Source organism: Hyla sarda, chromosome 9 (assembly GCF_029499605.1).
Source record: "Hyla sarda isolate aHylSar1 chromosome 9, aHylSar1.hap1, whole genome shotgun sequence".
Classification (NCBI taxonomy): Eukaryota; Metazoa; Chordata; class Amphibia; order Anura; family Hylidae; genus Hyla; species Hyla sarda.
The window spans coordinates 25837342-25864718 of NC_079197.1; the positions used below are offsets into that span (position 1 = coordinate 25837342).

The 27377-nt window shown below is 45.1% G+C and overlaps 1 protein-coding gene and 1 long non-coding RNA gene across 6 annotated transcripts in view; one reads left to right on the forward strand and one right to left on the reverse strand.

The window, feature by feature from the left end:
• Positions 1-27377, reverse strand: part of ATP2B3 (ATPase plasma membrane Ca2+ transporting 3) — a 235159-nt gene that overhangs the window by 118665 nt on the left and 89117 nt on the right. For all 5 annotated transcript variants that reach the window (XM_056539745.1, XM_056539742.1, XM_056539741.1 and 2 more), the window contains exon 3: positions 25232-25564. In XM_056539745.1, coding sequence (XP_056395720.1) covers positions 25232-25433 — 202 coding nt within the window. In that variant the 5' untranslated portion in view covers positions 25434-25564. The remainder of the gene's footprint in view (positions 1-25231; positions 25565-27377) is intronic.
• LOC130291208 (uncharacterized) overlaps positions 1-27377 on the forward strand; it is an 88008-nt gene that overhangs the window by 21784 nt on the left and 38847 nt on the right. The window lies entirely within an intron of this gene.

The window sequence follows — 27377 nt, forward strand, 5'->3', positions numbered from 1 at the left end:
GAACCAGTTAAAATTAAAGGGGTACTCTGCAGCTCAACAAACTGTTCTGAGCTTGTGATGTCATAGCCTCGCCCCCTCATGACGTCACACCCCGCCCCCTCAATGCAAGTCTATGGGAGGGGGCGTGCCCCCTCCCATGGACTTGCATTAATGGGGAAGGGGCGTGACGTTATGAGGGGGCGTCACTATGACGTCACAAGCTCTCAGTACTGGATCCAGCGTACGGATCAGTTTCTTCCAAACGCTGAGTACCCCTTTTAGTGGGGAGTAACAAAATGAACCCCCCCGCCGATGGTAACGATTTAACCATCACCACAGGAAGCCTTATTTTATTCTTTGGGCCCCCCACAACTTTACTCTGATAGCTAAAAGTCTTTTAAGAATTAAATTTTCAGTCTCTATATAATTCCCTTTTGCCGCATTGTGCATTCTATCAGCTTTTATCATACATTATATGCAGGGCTCAAGTCCTGCAGGAACGCGCAGGAACTGAGTTCCTGCACTTTTTTCACAGCAGGAACACTGTTCCCATTAGCAGGAGTTCTGCAGGACCAGCTTCTGAGTGGAAATCTTGGGTGAGTTCCCGCACTTTTTTTTCCCCCTAGGACTTGACCCCTGATTATTTGCCAATGCTACATGCTGCACGTAATAACCCTTCGAATGCAGCCCAATTGTATGGTTTAGAGATGAGCGAACTTACAGTAAATTCGATTCGTCACAAACTTCTCGGCTCGGCAGTTGATGACTTATCCTGCGTAAATTAGTTCAGCCTTCAGGTGCTCCGGTGGGCTGGAAAAGGTGGATACAGTCCTAGGAAAGAGTCTCCTAGGACTGTATCCACCTTTTCCAGCCCACAGGAAGCACCGGAAAGCTGAACTAATTTATGCAGGATAAGTCATCAACTGCCGAGCCGAGAAGTTCGTGACGAATCAAATTTACTGTAAGTTCGCTCATCTCTAGTATGGTTCTTAAAGTCATTTTATAGGATTTTACCCCATTGGGATAATATAAGGGTTGGGGTGCAAATACTTAATCCCAGTAATATAAAGTAACGCCAGGCAGATCTATAGCAATCCATGTATTGAACAGTCTATGAGCCAGTAAGTCTGCGCTCTGCATCTCTCCCCACGTTCACCTTGGCTCGTCCTTGAGACTGCAGCAGACTTCTGCTTTGCACTGGTGAAACTCGCCTCATATTCCTTAGCCTGAGCTGCCGGCTGCAGAAATTATTTTGAAGCATATAGGGAGCGAAGAGATAAGACTACAACTGCGCTTTTATGTCTGACAGCGCTGCAGCAGTAATAGTCTGGTCACACATTTCAGGGGATGAAGGAGATGAGGCCGAGAACAAGTGGAAGATTCAAGGCAATTTTTCTGTTTTAATTCTGATACAGATCTCCTTATTTAAAGGGACGGGCCTTAAAGGGGTATTCCAGGCAAAACCTTTTTTTTTTATATACCGTATATATCAACTGGCTCCGGAAGGTTAAACAGATTTGTAAATGACATCTATTCAAAAATCTTAATCCTTCCAATAGTTATTAGCTTCTGAAGTTTTCTGTCTAACTGCTCAATGATGATGTCACGTCCCGGGAGCTGTGCATGATGGGAGAATATCCCCATAGGAACTGCACAGCTCCCGGGACGTGAGTCATCAGAGAGCAGTTAGACAGAAAACAACAACTCAACTTCAGAAGCTAATAACCATTGGAAGGATAGAGATTTTTTAATAGAAGTCATTTACAAATCTGTTTAACTTTCCGGAGCCAGTTGATATATATATATATTTAAAAAAAAAGTTTTGGCCTGGAATACCCCTTTAAGTAGGGCTGGGCGGTATAACGGTTCATACCGAATACCAACATTTTTGGGCGGCACGATATGAATTTTTCCCATACCGCAATAACGGTTTGGTCCCTCCCCCTCGGGAATGAATTATCAGCCCAGAGCAGTGCTGTCCCCACATCGGGGAACTAATCATATGTGACCCGCGAGCGCTGTTCTGCTCCCCCCCCACACCAAATCATGTGACCCGCCAGTGCTGTTCTGCTCCCCCCCCCAATTAATGATCAGCCCAGCGGGGTACTACTCACATATGTCAAGCACTGCCCTGCTCCTCTTTGTTGGAGGCCGCCGGCGATGGAACTCTATACTGTACGCCAGTGGTCTCCAACCTGCGGACCTCCAGATGTTGCAAAACTACAACTCCCAGCATGCCCGGACAGCCAACGGCTGTCCGAGCATGCTGGGAGTTGTAGTTTTGCCACAGCTGGAGGTCCGCAGGTTGGAGACCACTGCTGTATGCTGTATCCCTATGCCCGGACTGCAAGAGATAAAGAAAATAAACTTTAACTTACCTACGTCGGCCTCACGCTGTTCCTTGGGACTGGAACGTCTGACAGCCATCAGCCTATCACTGGCCGAAGCGATGTCCCGCCCCAGCCAGTGATAGGTTGAGCCCACTGTCATGTAAGGAGCTCTGGCCGGCTTCTTACATGACAGCGCGTTTAACCTATCACTGGCCGGGGCGGGACATCGCTCCGGCCGGTGATAGGCTGATGGCTGTCAGATGTTCCAGTCCCAAGGAACAGCGTGAGGCCGACGTAGGTAAGTTAAAGTTTATTTTCTTTATCTTTTGCAGCCCCGGCATAGGGATACAGCGTACAGCAGTGGTCTCCAACCTGCGGGCCTCCAGCTGTTGCAAAACTACAACTCCCAGCATGCCCGGACAGCCGTTGGCTGTCCGGGCATGCTGGGAGTTGTAGTTTTGCAACATCTGGAGGTCCGCAGGTTGGAGACCACTGGCGTACAGTATAGAGTTCCATCGCCGGCGGCCCCCAACAAAGAGGAGGAGGGCAGTGCTTGCGGGTGACATATGTGAGTATTTAATTGGGTGGGAGCAGAACAGCGCTGGCGGGTCACATGATTTGGTGGGGGGGGGGGGAGCAGAACAGCGCTCGCGGGTCACATGATTTGGGGGTGGGGGGTGGTGAAAGAAATACCGTTATAAACCGTGGAACCGCCATAAGTTACAAAAATACCGTGATACACATATTTGGTCATACCGCCCAGCTCTACCCTTAACGGTCTATTCGCACGTACAGTATGCTGCGCATATTTGATGCACAGGATTTGAAGTTGCAGATTTGAAGCTGGGTTTAGTCATTCCGTTTACATTGAACTCTGCAGCTTCAAATCCTGGAATCAAAAAATGAGCAGGCAGGGCTGATGCAAGGATTTTTGCCACCCTAGGTGAAACTTAATTTTGCCGCCCTCTTGACTCTGCCCATTGGCCAAAATGGACATGCCCCATGCTGGCTTAGCGAGTGGTTGGAATGCTGGTTGTCCCACCAAGAGGGCGCTCTAGGCGGCTGCCTATTTTGCCTCTAGGCACAGCCTGTGCCATGTGCCATATTTGGGTGCATATTTTGCTGCTGCAAATTTATTCTACCCACTGAAGTTAATGGGAAGCAATATCAGCTGCGAAATATGCCGCAAAATACACAGCCAAATACGGCAGGTGTGACCCTACGCTTAGGGCGTATTCACACGTACAGTATCCTGCGCATATTTGACTTTATGCTGCAGAGTTCAATGTAAACTAAATGACTGAACACAGAACACAGCTTCGGATCCTGCGCATCAAATACGGGCAGGATAGTGTACATGTGAATAGATCCTAAGATCACACTTACAGTATCCGATGCAAGATTTGAAGCTGCAGAGTATAATGTAAATGACTGAACACAGCTTCAAATCCTGCGCATCAAATATGCGCAGAATACCATGCCTGTGAATAGACCCTTAAGGGGTTGTCTGCATTAGGCAATCCAATATCGTTAGATAAATCACCCGACAACAAGCTAATTACAGTGTTTCCTAGTGATCCCCATTGATAAGGGAACAGGGAATCAAGTGTTTAAAGGGGTACTCCACTGGAAAACATTTTTTTTTTAAATCAACTGGTGCCAGAAAGTTAAACAAATTTGTAAATGACTTCTATTTAAAAGTCTTAACCCTTCCAGTACTTATCAGCTGCTGTATGTTCCAGAGGAAGTTCTTTTCTTTTTACATTTCCTTTCTGTCTGACCACAGTGCTCTCTGCTGACACCTCTGTCCAGTAGGAGCAAATCCCCAAAGCAAATCTCTCCTGCTCCGGACATTCCTAAAATGGACAGGGGTGTTAGCAGAGAGCACTGTGGTCAGACAGAAAGGAAATTCAAAAAGAGAAAAAAACTTTGTGTGGAGCATACAGCAACTGATAAGTACTGGAAGGATTAAGACTTTCTGGCACCAGTTGATTAAAAAAAAAAAAAAAAAATATTACAATTAAAGTTACAAATAATTACAATTAATTAAACCATACAGTCTGCAAATAGATAATACGCCGTTCACATAAATAAACCAGTGGTCAAAATAACATGACCAAAGCAATAGCTGCACTAAGAGAAGGATTAAAGGGGAACTCCGGTGGAAAACATTTTTTTTAAATCAACTGGTGCCAGAAAGTTAAACAGATTTGTAAATTAATTCTATTTAATCATCTTAATCCTTCCAGTACTTATCAGCTGCTGTATAATACAGAGGAAGTTAATTTCTTTTTTAATTTCTTTCTGTCTGACCCCAGTGCTCTCTGTTGACACCTCTGTCCATGTCAGGAACTGTCCAGTGCAGGAACAATTTCCCATGGCAAACCTATCCTATTCTGGACAGTTCCTGATGGCACGGACAGAGGTGTCAGCAGAGAGCACTGGGGTCAGACAGAAAAGAAATTCAAAAAGAAAAGAACTTCCTCTGTATTATATAGCAGCTGATAAGTACTGGAAGGATTAAGATTTTTTAATAGAAGTAATTTACAAATCTGTTTAACTTTCTGGCAACAGTTGATTTAAAGGGGTATTCCAGCAAAAAACTTTTTTTTATATATATCAACTGGCTCCAGAAAGTTAAACAGATTTGTAAATTACTTCTATTAAAAAATCTTAATCCTTTCAGTACTTATGAGCTTCTGAAGTTAAGGTTGTTCTTTTCTGTCTAAGTGCTCTCTGATGACACTTGTCTCGGGAACCGCCCAGTTTAGAAGAGGTTTGCTATGGGGATTCGCTTCTAAACTGGGCGGTTCCCGAGACACGTGTCATCAGAGAGGACTTAGACAGAAAAGAACAACCTAAAAGGGGTACTCCGGTGAAAACCTTTTTTCTTTTAAATCAACTGGTGGCAGAAAGTTAAACATATTTGTAAATTACTTCTATTAAAAAAATCTTAATCCTTCCAGTACTTATTAGCTGCTGAATTCTACAGAGGAAATTCCTTTCTTTTTGGAACACTGATGACATCACGACCACAGCGCTCTCTGCTGACATCTCTGTCCATTTTAGCAACCACTAATTGGTCCAATACTTCTGTCAATCACCTTCCCATAGAATTATGGGTAGGATGTCACCCAAGGACCTCCAAAGGTCCTCTAACATACCATAGAGGAATTAACATAGTCACATGACCGGAGGTCCTGCGACGCCAACAAGGTACGTACTAATATGCATTATATTAAATATACACATAGAAACATTATAGAATTAGAAAAAGAGGAGGCGACTAGGGGCTGTCCCACCTGGGGGACCCTATCTGAGCGTAGTAACTCTGACTTTGGGGACCCGGTATGCAATACGATACCGGGACACCACATGGTCTAGTAGTCATTTCCAGGTAATGTTAGGGAAGATACAGAAGGTCTGATACAAAAAAGACTTATTTATTATGGAAAGAACTGCACTCTCCTTAGATCCCACGGATGTTTTGTCTCCCATATAAAGAACAAAGGCACGATAAAATGGATAAATTACGTTAGGAATCCTATGCCATGTCTCTATGTTCTGGCATCTCAGGTTTCCAAAAAAATCCCCAGCTGGTGATATACAAAGCAAGAATTGCCACATTTTCATGCTGAAAAAACGTCTTAAAATCAATCTTTTCAGTAAATCTAATGTCAATGTCAGAACAGGGGTTTCAGAAATGCGTTCCACGCTGTTCTCTTGTACTGCAAGACAAAGAAATCCGAGAGTCTAGAAATAATTTTCCAAAATGCCCACAGGTAGCAAGCACGTCGACCAGGAACATACGCTCCTTTCTTTTCAGACGTAACAATCCATCTTCACTACATGGTCTTGAAAGCAGAGCTATATATTATCCATATTATCTCGTGTGACCATATATTTTAGGGGATTTTGTCAATTTTTAAGAGAAAAAAACTGAAAACCAGATGTGGTTGCCCTCTAGGACCATTCATTGTCATGTAGCTGTAAAGCAGTGGTCTCCAACCTGCGGACCTCCAGATGTTGCAAAAGTACAACTCCCAGCATGCCCGGACAGCCAACGGCTGGGAATTGTAGTTTGCAACATCGGGAGGTCTGCAGGTTGGAGACCACTGGCCTAGATCAGTGGTCTTCAAACTGTGGCCCTCCAGATGTTGCAAAACTACAACTCCCAGCATGAAAACCAGATGTGGTTGCCCTCTGGAACCATTCATGGTCATGTAGCTGTAAAGCAGTGGTCTCCAACCTGCGGACCTCCAGATGTTGCAAAACTAAAACTCCCAGCATGCCCGGACAGCCAACGGCTGGGAATTGTAGTCTGCAACATCTGGAGGTCTGCAGGTTGGAGACCACTGGCCTAGATCAGCAGTCTTAAAACCGTGGCCCTCCAGATGTTGCAAAACTACAACTCCCAGCATGCCCGGACAGCCAACAGCTGTCCGGGCATGCTGGAAATTGTAGTTTTGCAACATCTGGAGGTCTGCAGGTTGGAGACCACTGGCCTAGATCAGTGGTCTTCAAACTGTGGCCCTCCAGATGTTGCAAAACTACAACTCCCAGCATGCCCGAACAGCCAACGGCTGGGAATTGTAGTTTGCAACATCTGGAGGTCTGCAGGTTGGAGACCACTGGCCTAGATCAGTGGTCTTCAAACTGTGGCCCTCCAGATGTTGCAAAACTACAACTCCCAGCATGCCCGGACAGCCGTTGGCTGTCCGGGCATGCTGGGAATTGTAGTTTTGCAACATCTGGAGGTCCGCAGGTGGGAGACCACTGCTGTAAAGGATCGGTAAATGAGCACCGGTCATTTAGATCAGCACTTGTTGTCTGCAGCCCGTCAGCTCGTGTAAAGAGGCCTTAAAGGAGTACTCTGGTGGAAAACAATTTATTTTAAATAAACTGGTGCCAGAAAGTTATAAAGATTTGTAAATGACTTCTATTAAAAAATCTTAATCCTTCCAGTACTTATCAGCGGCTGTATACTACAGAGAAAGTTCTTTTCTTTTTGAATTTCTTTTCTGTCTGACCACAGTGCTCTCTGCTGACACCTCTGTTCATGTGAGGAACTGTCCAGAGTAGGAGAAAATCCCCATAGCAAACCTCTCCTGCTCTGGACAGTTCCTGACATGGGCAGAGGTGTCAGCAGAGAGCACTGTGGTCAGACAGAAAAGAAATTCAAAAAGAAAATACATTTCTCTGTAGTATGCAGCAGCTGATAAGCACTGGAAGGATTAAGGTTTTTTTAATAGAATTTACAAATCTGTTTAACTTTCTGACACCAGATGATTTTAAATAAATTGTTTTCCACCGGAGTACCCCTTTAAGGATGTCAAGTTGCCTTATTCCTGTTTACTGCTTTCTATCTTGTTGCACTTATTGCTTCTTTGTATTTAAAGGGGAACTATCATACAGGACAACTTATCCCATTACCCCCTATCTCCTGCACGGCACCCTGGCTCTCCCCAGAAATGGGGTGTGTCGACCCCCGTACAGTTTTCCGGTATTTCCAACTCTCCAATAGAAATGCATGGAGGGGACGTGTCGTTCGCCACTTCATGTGTGTGTGGGGGGGGGGGGGGGTACACATGCTCCGCTCATGGGGACTGCCGAGGTGCCATGCAGGAGATAGTGGGGGGTCCCAGAGGCCAGACCCCCCTGATCAGACACTTATCCCCTATGCTTTGGATCAGGGATAAACTTTCCTGCACAATAATACTCCTTTAACTTTGCTCCTTTTAATTTGGCTTAATCACTTAAAGGGGTACTCTGCCCCTAGACATCATATCCCCTATCTCCCGCGATCTCCCTGCTGCACCCGTTGTTCGTTTAGAGCGTTGGGTGCAGCGCAGGAGGCTCTTGACATCACGGTCACGCCTCGCTCGTGACGTCACGGCCATGCCCCCTCAATGCAAGTCTATGGGAGGGGTCGTAACGACCCCTCCCATAGACTTGCATTGAGGGGGCATGGCCGTGGCGTCACGAGCCTCCGCTCCGCATCAACAGTCATCTGGCATGGAGCAAAGTTCACTGCGTGCACCGGTTGTTTGGGTTGCCGCAGCCAAGATCGTGGGGGTCCCCAGCGGCGGGACCTGCGCAATCAGACATCTTATCCCCTATCCTTTGGATATGGGATAAGATATCTAGGGGTGGAGTTCCCCTTTAAGTAAACTACATATATTCACTTTCCAATGTATGGGCCTATTTGTGCAATCTTAAAATCCAGATCTGCCCTAATACTAATTTACATTACATATTGGGAACCATTGGGAACATTACATTACATATTGGGAACCATTGGGAACATTACATTACATATCGGGAACCATTGGGAACATTACATTACATATTGGGAACCATTGGGAACATTACATTACATATTGGGAACCATTGGGAACATTACATTACATATCGGGAACCATTGGGAACATTACATTACATATTGGGAACCATTGGGAACATTACATTACATATTGGGAACCATTGGGAACATTACATTACATATTGGGAATCATTGGGAACATTACATAACATATTGGGAACCATTGGGAACATTACATTACATATCGGGAACCATTGGGAACATTACATTACATATTGGGAACCATTGGGAACATTACATTACATATTGGGAACCATTGGGAACACTACATTACATATTGGGAACCATTGGGAACATTACATTACATATTGGGAACCATTGGGAACATTACATTACATATCGGGAACCATTGGGAACATTACATTACATATTGGGAACCATTGGGAACATTACATAACATATTGGGAACCATTGGGAACATTACATTACATATCGGGAACCATTGGGAACATTACATTACATATTGGGAATTATTCTTGGGTAAGTATAAATTGGTAGCTCCCATGCAGCGGCTGGCACTGCCCTCACGGTGGCCTCGCCCAAGACCATTCTAGGCTGTCAAATTAGAATCAAAACCATTTATGGGGTCTCTCCACATGCTCCTTATCACAAATCTATAGTATTATGCTGATAACAAATGTATTAGAAATGGATTTGGAGACAAACATGTTCCGGGAGCTAGTGTAGGAGTTAACCTATATAGATCTCTCCATAAGAAAGCCTCAAAATAGGGACAAATTGGAAGGCGAGAAGGACAGGGAAATCGGTTCCAACTGAGGAACAGTTGGGAGGTATGGACGACAGCCCAAGAGCTGCGCCAGCAGCAGATGTGAAAGTAGTCTTCCCGTGCCAGTGTAGCCCATCATAAACTAGGCTATTCTTGCCTCCTGTAGTATTTTACATCAAGTCCCCCAGAACTGGACAGTATTTCATACCACTATTCAATACTGGAAGAACCTCAGCAATACTTGTGCCGCCATTTTATGGAATTATCATTGTATAGGAAAGTCCATGAATCCAGGACATAGGTCTCTTATAGTGCAAGTGTTTTCCCTTCTTTTAATCGGACTCTTCTAGTTTGAGCAGGATAGATTTTTTTTTCTGTCACAAATGGAGTCTGTAGTGGAGCTCCCCAACCATAAAGGGGTACTCCGCCCCTAGACATCTTATCCCTTATCAGAATCTGCTGGATGTCTGATCACGGGGGTCCCGCCGCTGGGGACCCCCGCGATCTCGGCTGCAGCACCCGGTTGTCATCACTGGACAGAGCAAACTCGCACTGTACGTAATGACGGGCGATACAGGGGCCGGAGTGTCGTGACAAGTCTATGGGAGGGGACGTGGCTGCAGTCAAGCCCCCTCCCATAGACTTGCATTAAGGGGGCGGGCAGTGACATCATGAGGGGGCGGAGCTATGATGTCACAATGCTCTGGCCCCTGTATTGCCCGTTACTACGCACTTTACGCACAGAGCGAGTTTGCTTTGTGCAGTGATGACAGAGAGGTGCCGCAGCCAAGATTACAGGGTTCCCCAGTGGCAGGACCCCCTCGATCACACATCTTATCCCCTATCCTTTGAATAGGGGATACAATGTCTAGGATTGGAGTACCCCTTTAAAGTGTACCAGTCAGATCCCACACAAAAAAAATAAAAAATAATAAAAAAATAATATGTTACTCAGTTCCTAATCCTGACCATGTACATCAACATTTTATGCCTCTATCACCTATATTTAGAACAAAAATACCTCTTTTCATTAGCTCAAAGTGTTAGATATCCTCTCAGGGGAAGGGGGCGTGTCCCTCCCTGTGGTGGAGGGTGGTGATTGGTGTGTTTTGGAAGGGGGCATGTCCCTCCCTTGTGGTGGTGGGAGGTCATTGATGTATGGTGGAAGGGGGCGTGTCCCTCCTTGTGGTGGTGGGAGGTGATTGGTGTGTCTGCTCATGCAGCCTTGTCCATGAGTCATCTCTTGTCCATGACTCATGGACAAGCTGATGCTGCTGCAGAACTTGTTAGTGTCCTGGTATGTATGGGGACCCCTAGTGGTGGGATTTTTAGGAGACGTTTTCTTTATTAAATTTTCAGAAAACTTTAAACAACCATATTACAAAAGGTCTTTAAAGGAGTACTCTAGCAAAATGAATGGAGCACGGTCCCGTCCCGGTGATCACAAAGGGGCCCCAGCGGTCGGACCCCCCCTCCCCCCCCCCCCCCCCCCCCACGATCAGCTACTTATCCCCTTTCCTGTGGATAGGGGATAAGTTTTTTCGCCAGAGATCTCCTTTAATTTTCATCAGTAACAACATATAAAAAGTTTTTGGATCTGACAGTGCCCATTTAAATTGCTCTACAAGGAGAGAGCTGGACCCAGGGGACTGTAAACAACTTGCTAAAAATGCAGAAACCCGCCTCCAATGCTCATAACTGAAAATGCATGCTGGGAGTTGAAGTTTTGCAGTATCTGGATGGCCACCAGTTTGAGACCCCTGATTTAGACAAATAGAGATAGAAGTTTTTTTGGCCCTGGTGCCTGATGGGGCCTAAAGCAGGCAGCCGTATTATAAATGGCACATGGGATTTGGAACTAAGGTATAGATACATTTTGCATTTGGGCAGAGGAGCTTCAATTTATGGCTCTGATGAAAAGAATACTAGGTAGTATTCATAATGACCTGTCAAGAATCAGTTCTGCAGATTTAAAGGGGTATTCCATGAAAAAATATTTTAGTTTCCATATCAACTGACTTGTAACAGATTTGTAAATTACTTCTATTAAAAAATCTTAATCCTACCAGCACTTAACAGCTGCTGAAGTTGAGTTGTTCTTTTCTGTCTGACAACAGTGCTCTCTGCTGACACCTCTGTCTGTCTCAGGAACTCTCCAGAGCAGGAGAGGTTTTCTATGGGGATTTGTTGCTACTCTGGACAGTTCCTGAGACAGGCAGAGGTGTCAGCAGAGAGCACTGTTGTCAGACAGAAAAGAACAACTCAGCTTCAGCAGCTGATAAGTCCTGGTAGGATTAAGATTTTTTAATAGAAGTCATTTACAAATCTGTTTAACTTTCAGGAGCCAGTTGATAAGAAATAAAAACCCTTTAAAGAAGATGTCCAGTGCTAAAGAATTGTATAAATGTCTGACCGCGATCTCCCGTACAGGGCCCCGTCTCGGCCTCGGCTCTACGCTGGTAGAGTGCTTTAGTACCCAGCAGGTCAACTGGTCTAAACAGTGGAGAAAGTTGAGAAAGGCTAGAGAGCCGGAACGCGTGCTGCGTCCTTTGTATGTTGTATATGCAAAGTAAAATATATCTGCATTGAAAATTACGAGTGCCAGGACCCTTTTTCTTTATTTCCATATCTATTTGTCCACGTGCACCGGACTTATCTGCAGTGCCGACTGGGTTTTCTACATTTGAACTGGTCTAAACACGCCCCCTCCATCCATCTTTATGAGAGAGGCGGAGATAAAGACTTCCTGTGTCTCCGCCTCTTCCATAGATATGAATGGAGGGGTCTTGTTTGTGCGGCCGGACCCCCCCTGTGGATAAGGGAGACATTTCTAAGAACTGGACATCTTCTTTAACTACCGCAATTCCACAGTCTAGATACCAACTACTTTTAGAAGATCAGAACTGCAAACCTTAGCAAGATGAAGCGTACAACTTCATGAAGGTTCTAGAACTGTCAGACACAGCAGCTTATCCGCGAAATGAAAGAAACGCGGGCAAAATGTTCCGGACATGAAGGATACTATGGAGCTGAAGAATGCAATTAGGCGCATCACTCAAATACTAAGATCTTGTATGTTACAAGACCAGTCTACACGGGCACACCCATACTGGTCATAATGTCATCTCTGCCTCTTAAGTACAGTGACCCCCCGACCTACGATGGCCCCGACATACGATCATTTCAACATACGATCATTTCAACATTCGATGGCCTCTCAGAGGCCATCGCATGTTGAAGGCAGCATCAACATACGATGCTTTTGTATGTCGGGGCCATCGCATAAACGGCTATCCGGCAGCGCAGACTGCTTCAGCTGCCACCGGATATGGTCCGCTGACGATCACTTACCTGTCCTCGGGGCTCCGGCACGTCCTCTTCGGGATCCCTGCATCGTCGGCGCTCTCCATCGTCGTCATCACATCACTGCGCACGCCGTCCCGTCATCCAATAGGAGCGGCGTGCGTAACGACGTGATGGCGGCGACGGAGAGTGAGGATGCCGGGGAAGCAGAGGCCTTGCCGGAGTGGCGGGGACACCCCGGGGATGCGGCGACAGCGATGGAAGGCGACATCCAGGGCAGCGGTGATGGTCCGGAGTGGCGGGGACACGTGAGTATAACCTCCAATACCAGTGATCTTCAACCTGCAGACCTCCAGATGTTGCAAAACTACAACTCCCAGCATGCCCGGACAGCCAACGGCTGTCCGGGTATGCTGGGTGTTGTAGTTTTGCAACATCTGGAGGTCCGCAGGTTGTAGACCACTGTCCTATACTTTACATTGCACGGATCCCTCAACATACGATGATTTCAACAAACGATGGTCCATTTGGAACGGATTACCACTATGTTGAGAGACCACTGTAATTTGTGATCATCCAATATGTCCCCCAGGGAATGTGAACATATAGTTAGAACGGTGTCCACATTTTAAAGCGTACCTGTCATATAAAAGAAAACATACAATGCTTCTATATGTTACTCACTAGGTCATGCAGATTCTTTACATGTGTTTTTTTTATGTGTCTAGCTTCTGTATGTGGCTAACAAATCCCTCTTTTCTGCTGCTTACTCATTCTGGCATCCACTGCTCAGGAAAAGGCGTGTCCGAGGCAAGCACTAAGCCCGCCCTCACCATGCATTCACTTCCTCCCTGAGTCTGATGTGCTGTGCTGGGTCTCCTCATCCAATCACTGCAGGCTGCTCTGTAACCCCTTCCTCTTTGTTTTCATGCTGCAGTCTGATAGGACAGGAGTGAGCACAGAGGAGTGCAAGCCCCGCCCTCACTTCCTGGACTTTGTCCCTGCCTGTGCTTCAGCTGCGACAAAGATGATGCTTCAGCTGGACAGGATTATGTTCTGGATGGTATGGGGACCCCTAAAGGTCTTATTTATAAGCCAATTTTTCTATATAAAAGGAGATAACTTTTTTATGAAGTATATTAGAAAGGTGAATTTTTTTGCAAAGATGTACAACATATAAAAAGTTTTTAAAGGGGTACTGATCGCGGGGGTCCTGCTGGGGACCCCCGTGATCTTCCACGCCGCACCCCGTTAGAATCAGCCCCCGGAGCGTGCTCGCTCCGGGTCTGATTACTGGCGATCACGGGGACGGAGCATAGTGACGTCACGGCTCCGGGGGTTGATTCTAACGGGGTGCGGTGTGGAAGATCACGGGGGTCCCCAGCAGTGGAACCCCCGCGATCAGTCATCTTATCCCCTATCTTTTGGATAGGGGATAAGATGTCTTAGCGCCGGAGTACCCCTTTAAATCTGACAGTGCCCATGTAAGCAAAGGTAATGGCTGCTGTTGGAACAGTTTGTCTACGGAAAAATCATATCTAACATAGTAAATATTATTCCAGCTGTGTTATCCTAAATGGCGGATCCCTGACCATTGGATTTAAAAAAAATCTCTTTAAGGGTCTATTCACACGTACAGTATTCTGGCAGATTTGATGCGCAGGATTTCAAAATGTTCAGTTTACATTGAAACCTGCAGCAGAAAATCCTGCGCATCAAATCTGCGCAGAATACTGTGCGTGTGAATAGACCATAAACGTAAATTCCCACAACTCTGAGCTGCATCACATAATGACAACACGATAAAAGAGCAACCTTGAAAATGTGCCCCCTGCCAACTACTGTTGACCAACAATACTCTGCTTGTGTGTGTATCGACCAGTATTTCTCAGCCAGGGTGCCTCCAGCTTTTGCAAAACTAAAACTCCCTGATTGCACGGACAGCCAACGGCCAAAGGTATTTAACTTTTGTTGAATTATAGAAAAAATGGTTCTTATTTTGGGAAAAAAAGCTTAATTAGGGTACTCCACCGCTAGACATCTTATCCCCTTCCACCACTGGGACCCCCGCAATCTCTGTGTAACACCCCCCCGATCTCCATGCAGCACCCCCGCGATCTCCTTGCAGCACCCCCGCGATCTCCATGCAGCACCCCCGCAATCTCTGTGCAGCACCCCCGCGATCTCCTTGCAGCACCCCCGCGATCTCCTTGCAGCACCCCCGCGATCTCCATGCAGCACCCCCGCAATCTCTGTGCAGCACCCCCGCGAGCTCCGTGCAGCACCCCCGCGATCTCCATGCAGCACCCCCGCGATCTCCATGCAGAACCCCCGCGATCTCCATGCAGCACCCCCGCGATCTCCATGCAGCACCCCCGCGATCTCCATGCAGCACCCCCGCGATCTCCATGCAGAACCCCCGCGATCTCCATGCAGAACCCCCGCGATCTCCATGCAGAACCCCCGCGATCTCCATGCAGAACCCCCGCGATCTCCATGCAGCACCCCTGCGATCTCCATGCAGCACCCCCGCGATCTCCATGCAGAACCCCCGCGATCTCCATGCAGCACCCCCGCGATCTCCATGCAGAACCCCCGCTATCTCAATGCAGAACCCCCGCGATCTCCATGCAGCACCCCCGCAATCTCCATGCAGCACCTGGGGTTCCCCCTCATAATGTCACACCCCCTCCCATATACATGCATAGAGGGGGCGTGGCATGACGTCATGACCACTGCCGCCGGAAAGCAGCGTTCGCTCTGAACTCTGGTTGCAGTGTGGAGATCGCGGACACAATCAGACATCTTATCCCTTAACATTTGGATAGGGGATAAGATGTCTAGCGGCGAAGTACACCTTTAAGTAGTACATATGTAGGAATAACAAGTTCCAAATGAGGTTACTGAGCAGAACCAATAACGTTTCAGATCATTTTGGAGAAACATTTTCAAATCCTGAGACTACCCTCAGGAATTAGAGACAGTAAATAGGTCAATGTAATAGATGTGTTACTTCAAAGAATATACTTATTTCTGGTTCTACGAATTGAGGCTCTCGACAATACAGTTTATACAGTAAATCAAAGGATCTGCTAAACAAGCAAAACATTCCTCGTCTATTAATTGGAAGGTAACAATATCAAAGACTTTAAAAAACCTGGGAACAAAATCAGCTAATGATGATGAGAAGCCTTACGTGGGCAGACCGGAGGGGGTCAACAGATTGGAGGATGGTTGGACAGGCCAAAGGGGAGGGGGGCGGACAGATTGGAGGGTGGTCAGTCAGACTGGAAAATGGTCAGACAGACTGAAGGATGGTCAATTAGTTTGGAGGAGGGTCAGACAGAGTGGAGGGCGGTTGAATAGACTGGAGGGTGGTTTGATGGACTGGAGGGTGATCAGAAAGACTATAGGGTTGTTGGACAGACTGGAGGGTGTTTGGAAAGAAGACTGAAGGGTGATCAGAGAGACTGGAAGGAGGTCAAACATACTAAAGGGTAATTGGATGAACAGGAGGGTAGGCGGACACATCAGAGGGTGTTTTGTGTGACTGGAGGGCAGTCATAAAGAGTAGAAGGGGATCAAACAGAATGGATAATAAGTGAACAGACTGTAGGGTGGTCAGACAGGCTGGAGGATAGCTGGACAGACCGGAGGGTGGTGGAACACAAGGGAGGGTGGCCAGTTCCCTTGGCAAGTTGGTGGTATGGGTTGGAGGAAAAATAGACTCATTGTTGTCTGAAATCTCTAATCTTTAACTATAATAATAAAAACAACAAAATAGACTGACCATGAACCACAAGCAGATATCTGAGTTCATGTCCCTGACAGATACCGATATAAAGAACTAAACATACAATATGAGTAGGAGAAAAAGGTCACATTAATGATGAGTAAATCACATATGGCTGGAAAGCCCCGGGACATCCTGAAAGTGCTTCAGGTTATTTGCCGTAACAAAAGGATGAGAGCCAAGGATCTACTGTAATCCTCTGTAATAAAGCAACGCTCTGGGAGTCCAATGGCAGCCAAACAGTAGATCTTGATTTCCCATTAGACCTGAGAGTGGAAACTAGAAGATCTTGCTGTTACCAGGAGTTTTCCTGCTGGAACGTACATATAAGTTGAAAAAGTCCCTGTCACCATCATTTTTTAGTGTAATGGCTCTTACATAACTCATATAGTAACAGCATCCTCTGCGTACACATGTGGTTATGAAGGTATGGCTAATACTGGTGAACTTTTATCCCTCTCCTATCTGGATCTCCAACTGGGTCATCCTAGTGGGATGACCAATGACAGAGGGCAGTTGCAGCATGGTTTATGGCCACCTACATGCATAATAACAATGTTTCACCTAAAAATAGTAAACTTATACCATAAAGTGACCCAGTCCACTGTACTACCCACCATAAACTTTTTGCAGGCAACAGCTATGGGGCCTATTGTCAAAGAGGACCCAGCAATGAACTGCTTCTTCTGCTTCCTGCATTTGCCTACCGTAACCACTGCATACATTTTTTACATGTCCCTCTAAGTTTAATTCCAGCTGCGTAGATCCGTATGCAGTTATCTCCCCCTCTCAGCCTAGTTGTGGCTTCAGAAAGCCAGAAATTTAAATGGGCACTGACATTAAAACTAATTTTTGCTATTGCACTCCTTATGGTAAATAAAAAATTATTCTAATGTACTTAGGTTTCCTATGTTTTATTTGTGTTTTACAAAAAATAAAGAAAAAGCTACCACTACTTCAGAGCACATTTCCCTCCCATCTCTTGCACAGACTTTGGACTCCTGCTGGCCTGGTGTGTGCAGCCTTAGCCAATCATAGCTCATCTCACACTGAACTGCTCTGGGCTGTGTGTTGCAGAGTGAGGGAGGAAGTTCTCCCCTGTATGGCTTCAGATGATGTCACGCCTGCTGGGGAACGCCCCTTCCCAGTCTGTGAATCTGACTGTGACTGAGCAGAAAATACAGAGCAATATCAAGGTAGAAAACTAAAAAAATTATAAAAATAAAGGCAGGGGGTGGTTTATCATGATGGGGGCAGTGAACTGGGAGGATTATAACATTTAACAACATCACGACAGGTACTCTTTAACCCTATGACTGTGTGGAGGAAAGTTGGAGATTTGGACATTCAAACCCTATATAGTATTGAGCACAAATATTCGTAATGCAAATTTTTTACACGAATATCAGCACTTCACAATTTCACAAATATTTAGAATATAGTGCTACATATTCGCAATGACGAATTTTCGTTTTTTTATTACATGCTAATTTTTATGCGAATTGTATGCAAATTTTTCATGCAAATTTCCGCATGGAAAAAGAAGTGAACAAACATAGCGAATATGCGAATTTCGCGAACATAGCACGAATAATCGTCAATATATTCGCAAAATCAATAACCCTATTTAGATATAGAATGAAATGATTGTGGACAAAACTGAACATTTGTCAGGGCTTTCAATGGAGCGTAGGGTACATGAGTTATGCAATGGGGCCATGTGATTTAGGTGCATGCCCCTCGCAATCCTTGTTCTTCTGTCTATGTGGTTACGTTTTTAGGCCAACAAAGAGCACATTGCACCATTTAGATCCAGTCTTCCTGTGCTGTGACATCTAAAATGGAAGCGAAGAGCGCTCCATAGTGTATTAGATTAGGAAAGGGTGAACGAAAGCAGAGATAAAATCCGCTTACCTCATCTGGTTGTGTAGACCATACACAACAATAGAATGGTGTGTATGCAGGGCCGGCTCTGCCCATAGGCAAAATAGGCAGCCGCCTAGAGCGCCATCTTGATGGGGGGAGCTCTGCATGCCAGAAGAAAATTAGAGGGGCTTATTACAGTGTGCCATCCCAGTGGTAAGGGGCAGTATAACTGCACACATTCACTTATTTATTTCTTTTTGTCTCACTGTGTCACTTTTTGCGTGTTGAGTGTCCACTGGATTTGTCAGGATGCGGTAGCCCTTCTGGGTGTCCCTCCTGGCGGTTTAGGGGAGGTGTGTGTGGCCAACAGGTTCCGCACCTCCCTGCAAACACCCCGGGTCCTCCTGCATGGGCAGGGTACCGACCGTTATCGGCTCTGCGGGCAGATATCTTGGCTAACGCCAAGAGGGATGCCAGGAGCATTTGTGGTCCCTTAGTAGCTTCGGCGAAAAGGGACATCGAACCTGGAACCTCGCAGGTACCTTTTGGTCCGGAGGCGAAGTGTAAGGTTTGTTGGGGGGCCTCTCTTCTATCGGAGAAGGGCTTGTGATAGACCGCATCCTTTGTGCACGTTTTTTTTTTTTTGTGTAACACGTTTGCGCTTTTTCTTGCACTTTGGGTGATTCGAGAGCATGTTCCTCTTAGAAAAAATCCCAGTAGTAAGGTTGGGCTTGTCTAAGGTCAGAAAATTTGCATGGAAAATTTGCATGAAAAATTTAGCGAAAATTTGCATGAAAAATTTAACAAAAATTTGCATGAAAAAATAAGCTTTTGCACCAGCCCTGCATGTATGACAAATAATGGTTGTTTTGAAGCCGTCCTGCTCTTGGAATATGATAGCAATACTGGAGTAACACACTTCTAGGTAGCGTGGCAGGATACTCCTGGCGCTCCGCGCCAGGAGTATCCTGCTACGCTACCTAGAAGTGTGTTGCTCCAATATTCCTATGCTGTGACATAGCTCCCAGGGATGTACAATGATAAATCCAGTAGTCATCTAGTGTTCAGTTCCTCCCATAATAATAAATTGATGGTGAGATCCAACTTCATCACGGCACCAGTTTCATGACACTATAGGGACCTGTTGACTCCACTTTCACGTTTACTGTTACTCGGCTCCTATCCTTTCTGCTCGTGTTCTCATTGAATTATATGGACAGTGCGCATCCCTTGATGACGGTCCCTAGGGATGGAATTGTCTCTTTTCTCTATACCAGTCATTTATAACACAATTTTACTGCATATTTATGATCTGGCTGAGCTGTGCTTACTCTTTGCTTTGGCTTTAGACTCTCTAAGCGGCATCATACATACTGCAGGTAATGTCATAAGGGGTCATAGGGAAAATGCTGGTGTGGTAACGGGGTGTGATGAGGGAAAATGGTATAAACCCCTTGTATTCGTGACGCCAGGGTGTGCTTTAGCCTAAGACCACCCAAAGGTATACCGCTGGATCCTGGGCTAGGCACAGGGGGCTCCGACGCCAAGTTACGGATAACGGTAGCTTTACTGAGTGACAGATGGTAAAGTCTATACAGTTCCGCCAGGGCCCAAGGAGGTGACCAGTGACACAGAGACCTTAAAGGGGTACTCCAGCGGAAAACGTTTTTTAAAATTTTTTTTTAAATCAACTGGTGCCAGAAAGTTAAACAGATTTGTAAATGACTTCTATTAAAAAATCTTTACCCTTTCAGTACTTTTTAGCAGCTCTATGCTACAGAGGAAATTCTTTTCTTTTTGAATTTCTTTTTTGTGTTGTCAACAGTGCTCTCTGCTGACGCCTGATGCCTGTATCGGGAACTGTCCAGAGCAGGAGAAAATAACCATGGTAAACCTATGCTGCTCTGGACAGTTCCTGACACAGACAGGGGTGTCAGCAGAGAGCACTGTGGACAAGACAAAAAAGAAATTCAAAAAGAAAATAATTTCCTCTGTAGCATACAGATGCTAAAAAGTACTGGAAGGGTAAAGATTTTTAATAGAAGTAATTTACAAATCTGTTTAACTTTCTGGCACCAGTTGATTTAAAAAAAAATGTTTTCCACCAGAGTACCCCTTTAAGGGCTTGCTGGGACTGACTTGACTTGACTAACGACTGACAAAGCTATGACTGTAGATTATTGCAATTGACTGTGGCTGCAGACTGGACTTGAAGTCTCCAATGACTCTGGACTCTGGACTCAAACACTAGGACTCGACTTGACTGGACCTAAGCAGAAAGAGCAGAGCTCTAAGAGGATGAGCTAGCTCCACCCAGGGCTTATATGGGGGAGGGGAGCTCATAGGTCACCCCTAGAATCACCTGGTCACTGGTACCTCCTGAGTAACAATCACATTTCTTAAAGCAACAACACCTTATGTATTATAATACGTAACAAAACATATATACAGGGGGGAAACAAGGGGCCCAGGGAACACTGAAGGGAGGCTGCCTGACAGGACAGCAAGGGTACAGGGTAACACCTCCCGTACTGGGTCACCACACTGGTATGAAATGATCGATTGTTATACAATTTATAATAAGAAGGTGCATTGGTTTAATTGCCAGTAGTGGTTTATTGGAAAATTCTCTTTGTTATTACAGCAATCATTTTAACGGGGTCCTGTACTCGGGGCTGGTCCAAGGATTTTTGCCACCCTAGGCGAAAGCTAATTTTGCTGCCCCTTGACCCCGTCCATTGGCTCCACCCTTTGACATGCCCCACCTTACTACTGGGGTGACACACTATAACAAACCTCCTCCTCATGTAATCATCTTACTACTCGGGTGACACACTGTAACAAACCTCCTCCTCATGTAATCACCTTACTACTGAGGTGACACACTGTAACAAACCTCCTCCTCATGTAATCACCTTACTACTGAGGTGACACACTGTAACAAACCTCCTCCTCATGTAATCACCTTACTACTGAGGTGACACACTGTAACAAACCTCCTCCTTATGTAATCTCCTTACTACTGGGGTGATACACTGTAACAAACCTCCTCCTCATGTAATCCCCTTACTACTGAGGTGACACACTGTAACAAACCTCCTCCTCATGTAATCACCTTACTACTGAGGTGACACACTGTAACAAACCTCCTCCTCATGTAATCACCTTACTACTGAGGTGACACACTGTAACAAACCTCCTCCTTATGTAATCTCCTTACTACTGAGGTGACACACTGTAACAAACCTCCTCCTCATGTAATCCCCTTACTACTGGGGTGACACACTGTAACAAACCTCCTCCTCATGTAATCACCTTACTACTGAGGTGACACACTGTAACAAACCTCCTCCTTATGTAATCTCCTTACTACTGGGGTGATACACTGTAACAAACCTCCTCCTCATGTAATCCCCTTACTACTGAGGTGACACACTGTAACAAACCTCCTCCTCATGTAATCACCTTACTACTGAGGTGACACACTGTAACAAACCTCCTCCTCATGTAATCACCTTACTACTGAGGTGACACACTGTAACAAACCTCCTCCTTATGTAATCTCCTTACTACTGGGGTGATACACTGTAACAAACCTCCTCCTCATGTAATCCCCTTACTACTGGGGTGACACACTGTAACAAACCCCCTCATCACGCAACAGTGGTTCTGGCAAGGTGGGTGCTTCGGATGAGCAACGGGTGCTTCAGATGGGTGCTTGGCCGGTTACTAACATTCTTGCAGCGGGCAGAAAGGCACCCCCATCAAGAGGGCGCTCTAGGCGGCTGCCTATTTTGCCTATAGGCAGAACCGGACCTGCTCGTACTTAGTAATTTTAATGGGGTCCTATACAAGTACTGTATAAGTGCCTATATGTCAGTCATCATGGGTGGCTCTGCCAGGACCAGTCCCATGATTTAAATGAGAAAAGCTGCCAGAGCAAGTGACATTCATTATACAGCAGATTAGCTAGATTAATATAAAGGGGAACACAATCTCATTTAAGGAAGGGTTCTGGTAGGGGATTTGATGTGCCCCTCCCCTTAACTTTGGAAAATAGCAACCATCTTGCTTTACTATGAGCTGTTAGCACTTCAAGTGTATGAGTATGCCCAGGGTCCAGCTAGGAGGGGAAACTCTGCCCGAGTCTCCAGGGATACACGGCCATCCCAGGTTTTTTTTTTGTGTGGCTTTTGACACATTTTGTAGCAAAAACTGTGACAATACTGCTTTGTGCTATGATAACTGTAACTGATGGCTACAAAACCTGCAAAAGGACATGAAGTTCACCTGACCACTGCTGTGCAGCTCCTGTTCCTGTTAAAGACCTGCACAAAAAGGTCACATGACCTCTGTAGATCCTAAAGCCACAGGGGAGGGCAGCAGCAAGGTTACAGAGAGAAGGAGAGATAATAGGTAGGTTTATGGAGTGCATACTAGCTTCTGGAGTCTAGTATCTGTATCTACCGTATTTTTCGCCATATAAGACGCACTTTTTCTTCCCCAAAACTGGGGGGAAACGTTGGTGAGTCTTATACGGCGAATACACATTAAAACCCTGTCCTATCGCGGCGGTCCCTGCGGCCATCAACAGCAAGGACCCGCGGCTAATACAGGAAATCACAGATCGCGGTGATGCCCTGTATTAACCCTTCAGCAGCGATCAAAGCTGACTGCCGCATCTGAAGCGAAAGTGAAATTAACCCGGCTGTTCGGGAACGCTGCGATCCCCGCGGCATCCCGAACAGCTTACAGGACACCGGGAGGGACCTTACCTGCCTCCTTGGTGTCTGATCAACGAATGATTGCTCCGTGCCGGGATCCCCTGCATGGCCATCTTCGCGCACGCTGTCCCGTGATCCAATAAGAGCGGCATGAGTAGCGACGTGATGGTGGCGACAGAGAGCGAGGATCCCGAGCAGCAGAGACATTCCAGAGTGACGGGGACACCCCAGGGACGCGGCGACATCGATGGAGGACGACATCCAGGGCAGCGGTGACGGTCCGGAGAGGCGGGGACACGTGAGTATTACCTCCTATACCAGTGGTCTTCAACCTGCGGACCTCCAGATGTTGCTGTCCGGGCATGCTGGGAGTTGTAGTTTGGCAACATCAGGAGGTCCGCAGGTTGAAGATCACTGTCTTATACTTTACATTTGTTTCAGAATTTTCCTACTTTAAAATTGGGTGCGTCTTATGTGCCGGAGCGTCTTATATGGCGAAAAATACGGGGTAGGTGTCATTTACTTGGGTCTGCATGGTCAGGTATTAGGTTTACATTAATTAAGGGATTCAGGTCTAAGGTCTGTAATTATTTATGACATCTATATTAATTAGGGCTTCAGGTCTAGAATTTGTGTTTATTTATGGGGGCCTATATTAATTAGGCGGTCAGGTCTGGGGGTCTGTATTTCTTTATGGGGTTTATATAAATTAGGTCTAGGGGGTCTGTATTTCTTTATGGGGTCTATATTAATTAGATCTGGGGGGGTCTGTATTTCTTTATGGGGTCTATATTAATTAGATCTGGGGGGGGGGGTCTGTATTTCTTTATGGGGTTTATATTAATTAGATCTGGGGGTCTGTATTTCTTTATGGGGTCTATATTAATTAGATCTGGGGGGTCTGTATTTCTTCATGGGGTCTATATTAATTAGATATGGGAGGGTCTGTATTTCTTCATGGGGTCTATATTAATTAGATATGGGAGGGTCTGTATTTCTTCATGGGGTCTATATTAATTAGATCTGGGGGTCTGTATTTCTTTATGGGGTCTATATTAATTAGATCTGGGGGGGGTCTGTATTTCTTTATGGGGTCTATATTAATTAGATCTGGGGGTCTGTATTTCTTTATGGGGTTTATATTAATTAGATCTGGGGGTCTGTATTTCTTTATGGGGTTTATATTAATTAGATCTGGGGGTCTGTATTTATTTCTGAAGTCTATATTAATTAGGCGGTCAGGTCTCGGGGTTTGTATTTCGTTATGGGGTCTGCATTAATTAGGTCTGTAAGATCTGTATTTATGGGGTCTATATTGATTAGGGTGTCTGGTCTAGGTCTGTTTTTATATATGAGGGTCTATAATAATTAGGTCAGGTCCTGGTCTGTATTTTTAATGGGGGTTTATATTCATAAAGGGTTGGGGTCTAGGTCTGTATTTATTTATGAAGGATGGGTGCATTTCCTAATAGTTTGGGGTATCAGCCTATCCAGACATAGCCTATAGAAAAGAACTGTGCTTCTGCTGGGAAAACAAAAAACAGATGCTTAAAGGGGTACTCCGGTGGAATTATTATTTTTTTTTTTAATCAACTGGTGTCAGAAAGTTTAACAGATTTGTAAATTACTTCTATTAAAAAATCTTTACCCTTCCAGTACTTTTTAGCAGCTGTATGCTACAGCGGAAATTCTTTTCTTTTTCTTTTATTTATTTATTTTTTTGTCTTGTCCACAGTGCTCTCTGCTGACACCTGATGCCCGTATCAGGAACTGTCCAGAGCAGGAGAAAATCCCCACTACAAACCTGTGCTGCTCTGGACAGTTTCTGACACAGACAGGTGTCAGCAGACAAAGAAGACAAAAAAGAAATGAAAAAAAAAAAAAAAGAATTTCCTCTGTAGCATACAGCTGCTAAAAGGTACTGGAAGGGTAAAGATTTTTAAATAGAAGTCATTTACAAATCTATTTAACTTTCTGGCACCAGTTGATATTGTTGATATTAAATGAACACGTTTTCCACCGGAGTACCCCTTTAAGCTTTTTTTATCCTAGTCAATCCCTTTAGGATTGCAAATCATTTCCGGCCACAGCCAATGGGCATGCACATTCATGTGGTACACACGTTACCTTCAGTGGGGGACGTCTTCAGTCTCCTACACAGGCCATGGACATCACTGTAACTATCTTGTATTTTTTGAATGGCCTCGGCTCCTCGCAACTCCATAAGGGAGCGCAGCTCCTGCAAAGTGCAGCCAAAACCTCCGGCATGGTTCTGTTCTCTCCGCTGGTTCTTTGGGTAAAAATCCACTGAGCTGTTCAGATCTCCCATGTCGATTACCTGTTGTTTTTTCTGGCCTAGGAGCGTAGGTATCGGTGTGAGTGTGTGTATTTTGTATTCCAAAACTAGCCGCCACAGTCTGCAGGCTTGGTATCAGAGGGTGTGCCAGATAGATGATGGGCCTGGAAAAACAAAGGAATGGGTAGATTTAGTATAATGAAAACCTCTTATATATATATATATATATATATATATATATATATATATAGTCCAAATAGCAGATGTGGAAGTGGCACAATGAAGACAACCAGCAGGTGCTCAGCGAGCCCAAGCCCAGACCACAGCCTTCCAAATTTGTAAGTATCCAAAAAAAGGCAAGAAGCGGCACTCCAGCATGCTGGAGTGCCGCTTCTTGCCTTTTTTTGGATACATATATATATATATATATATATATATATATATATATATAATATATATATATTTTTTTATATAATGCATATGGACTTTTTACATGTCAGTAAACCAATAGAGGCCTCTGTTATGGTGGTCATAAACGTAAAGTACATTTTCATAAAAATTACCTGGAAAGCCACATAAAAAATTGAAAAATTAAACATCATATCCCATTGTCCACCTTAAAGGGGTATTCCGGTGAAAAACTTTTTTTTTTTTTTTTTTTTTTAATCAACTGGTGCCAGAAAGTTAAACAGATTTGTAAATTACTTCTATTAAAAAAATCTTAATCCTTCCTGTACTTATTAGCTGCTGAATACTACAGTGGAAATTCTTTCCCGTTTGAAACACAGTGCTCTCTGCTGACATCACGAGCACAGTGCTCTCTGCTGACATCTCTGTCCATTTTAGGAACTTTAAACAGCAAATATAGACAAGGATAGCGCTCCTAGTGTGATAACGTATTATGAAGAGGAGATGGAAAAAGCAAAAATGCTCACCGAGTATAGTTGTACTGCAACCAAGTACAACTATGGTGAAAGCGTGGGATAACCCTTCAACGGGCGAAGATCGGCAGCCGCTCCTGGCAACACAGGTGAAACACTCAGACGGATCCCTCCAAGGAACAGCCCAGGATAAAAGCAGCGCACAAGACTTCAAAGATAAAATGGTTTATTTATCCGGCATGCAACGCGTTTTGCTGGACAACCAGCTTCATCAGGCATGATGCCTGATGAAGCTGGTTGTCCAGCGAAACGCGTTGCATGCCGGGTAAATGAACCATTTTACCTTTGAGGTCTTGTGCGCTGCTTTTATCCTGGGCTGTTCCTTGGAGGGATCCGTCTAAGTGCTTCATTTTAGGAACTGACCAGAGCAGCATATGTTGGCTATGTGGATTTTCTCCTACTCTGGACAGTTCTTAAAATGGACAGAGATGTCAGCAGAGAGCACTGTGCTCGTGATGTTAGCAGAGAGCTCTGTGTTCCAAAAAGAAAATAATTTCTTCTGCAGTATTCAGCAGCTAATAAGTACTGGAAGGATTAAGATTTTTTAATAGATTTTTTAATTTACAAATCTGTTTAACTTTCTGGCACCAGTTGATTTGAAAAAAAAAAAATACGTTTTCCACCGGAGTACCCCTTTAACAACTGTTTCTTTTTTCTAGGGTTCCCAGCAGGGGGAGCACTTTGTGATCATTAACATCTGAACCACAGCACATTCAGGACAGTTTATTGATAAATAGAGTTACATAATTAAGTAACAACTTGCTGATAATTTCCAGTTTATATGCTTGTGGTGAGCCACAGAGGTGCGATGTGAGGTGTAGGGGCAGATGGTGTTGCCCAGGGGTAGATAGTGTTAACCCCTAAGTGTTCGTGACGCCAGTGCGTGGTGTGCCTATGTAACCACCTGAAGGTAATCCCGTTAATCCTAGGTTAGGCAGGGGTAAATAATAGTCCGAGGCCAGGTTAAGGTTAATGGTAGCTTTATTGAAGTTGAACAGGTATAACAGTCTTTACAGGGTAGTAAGGTTCCCAGAGA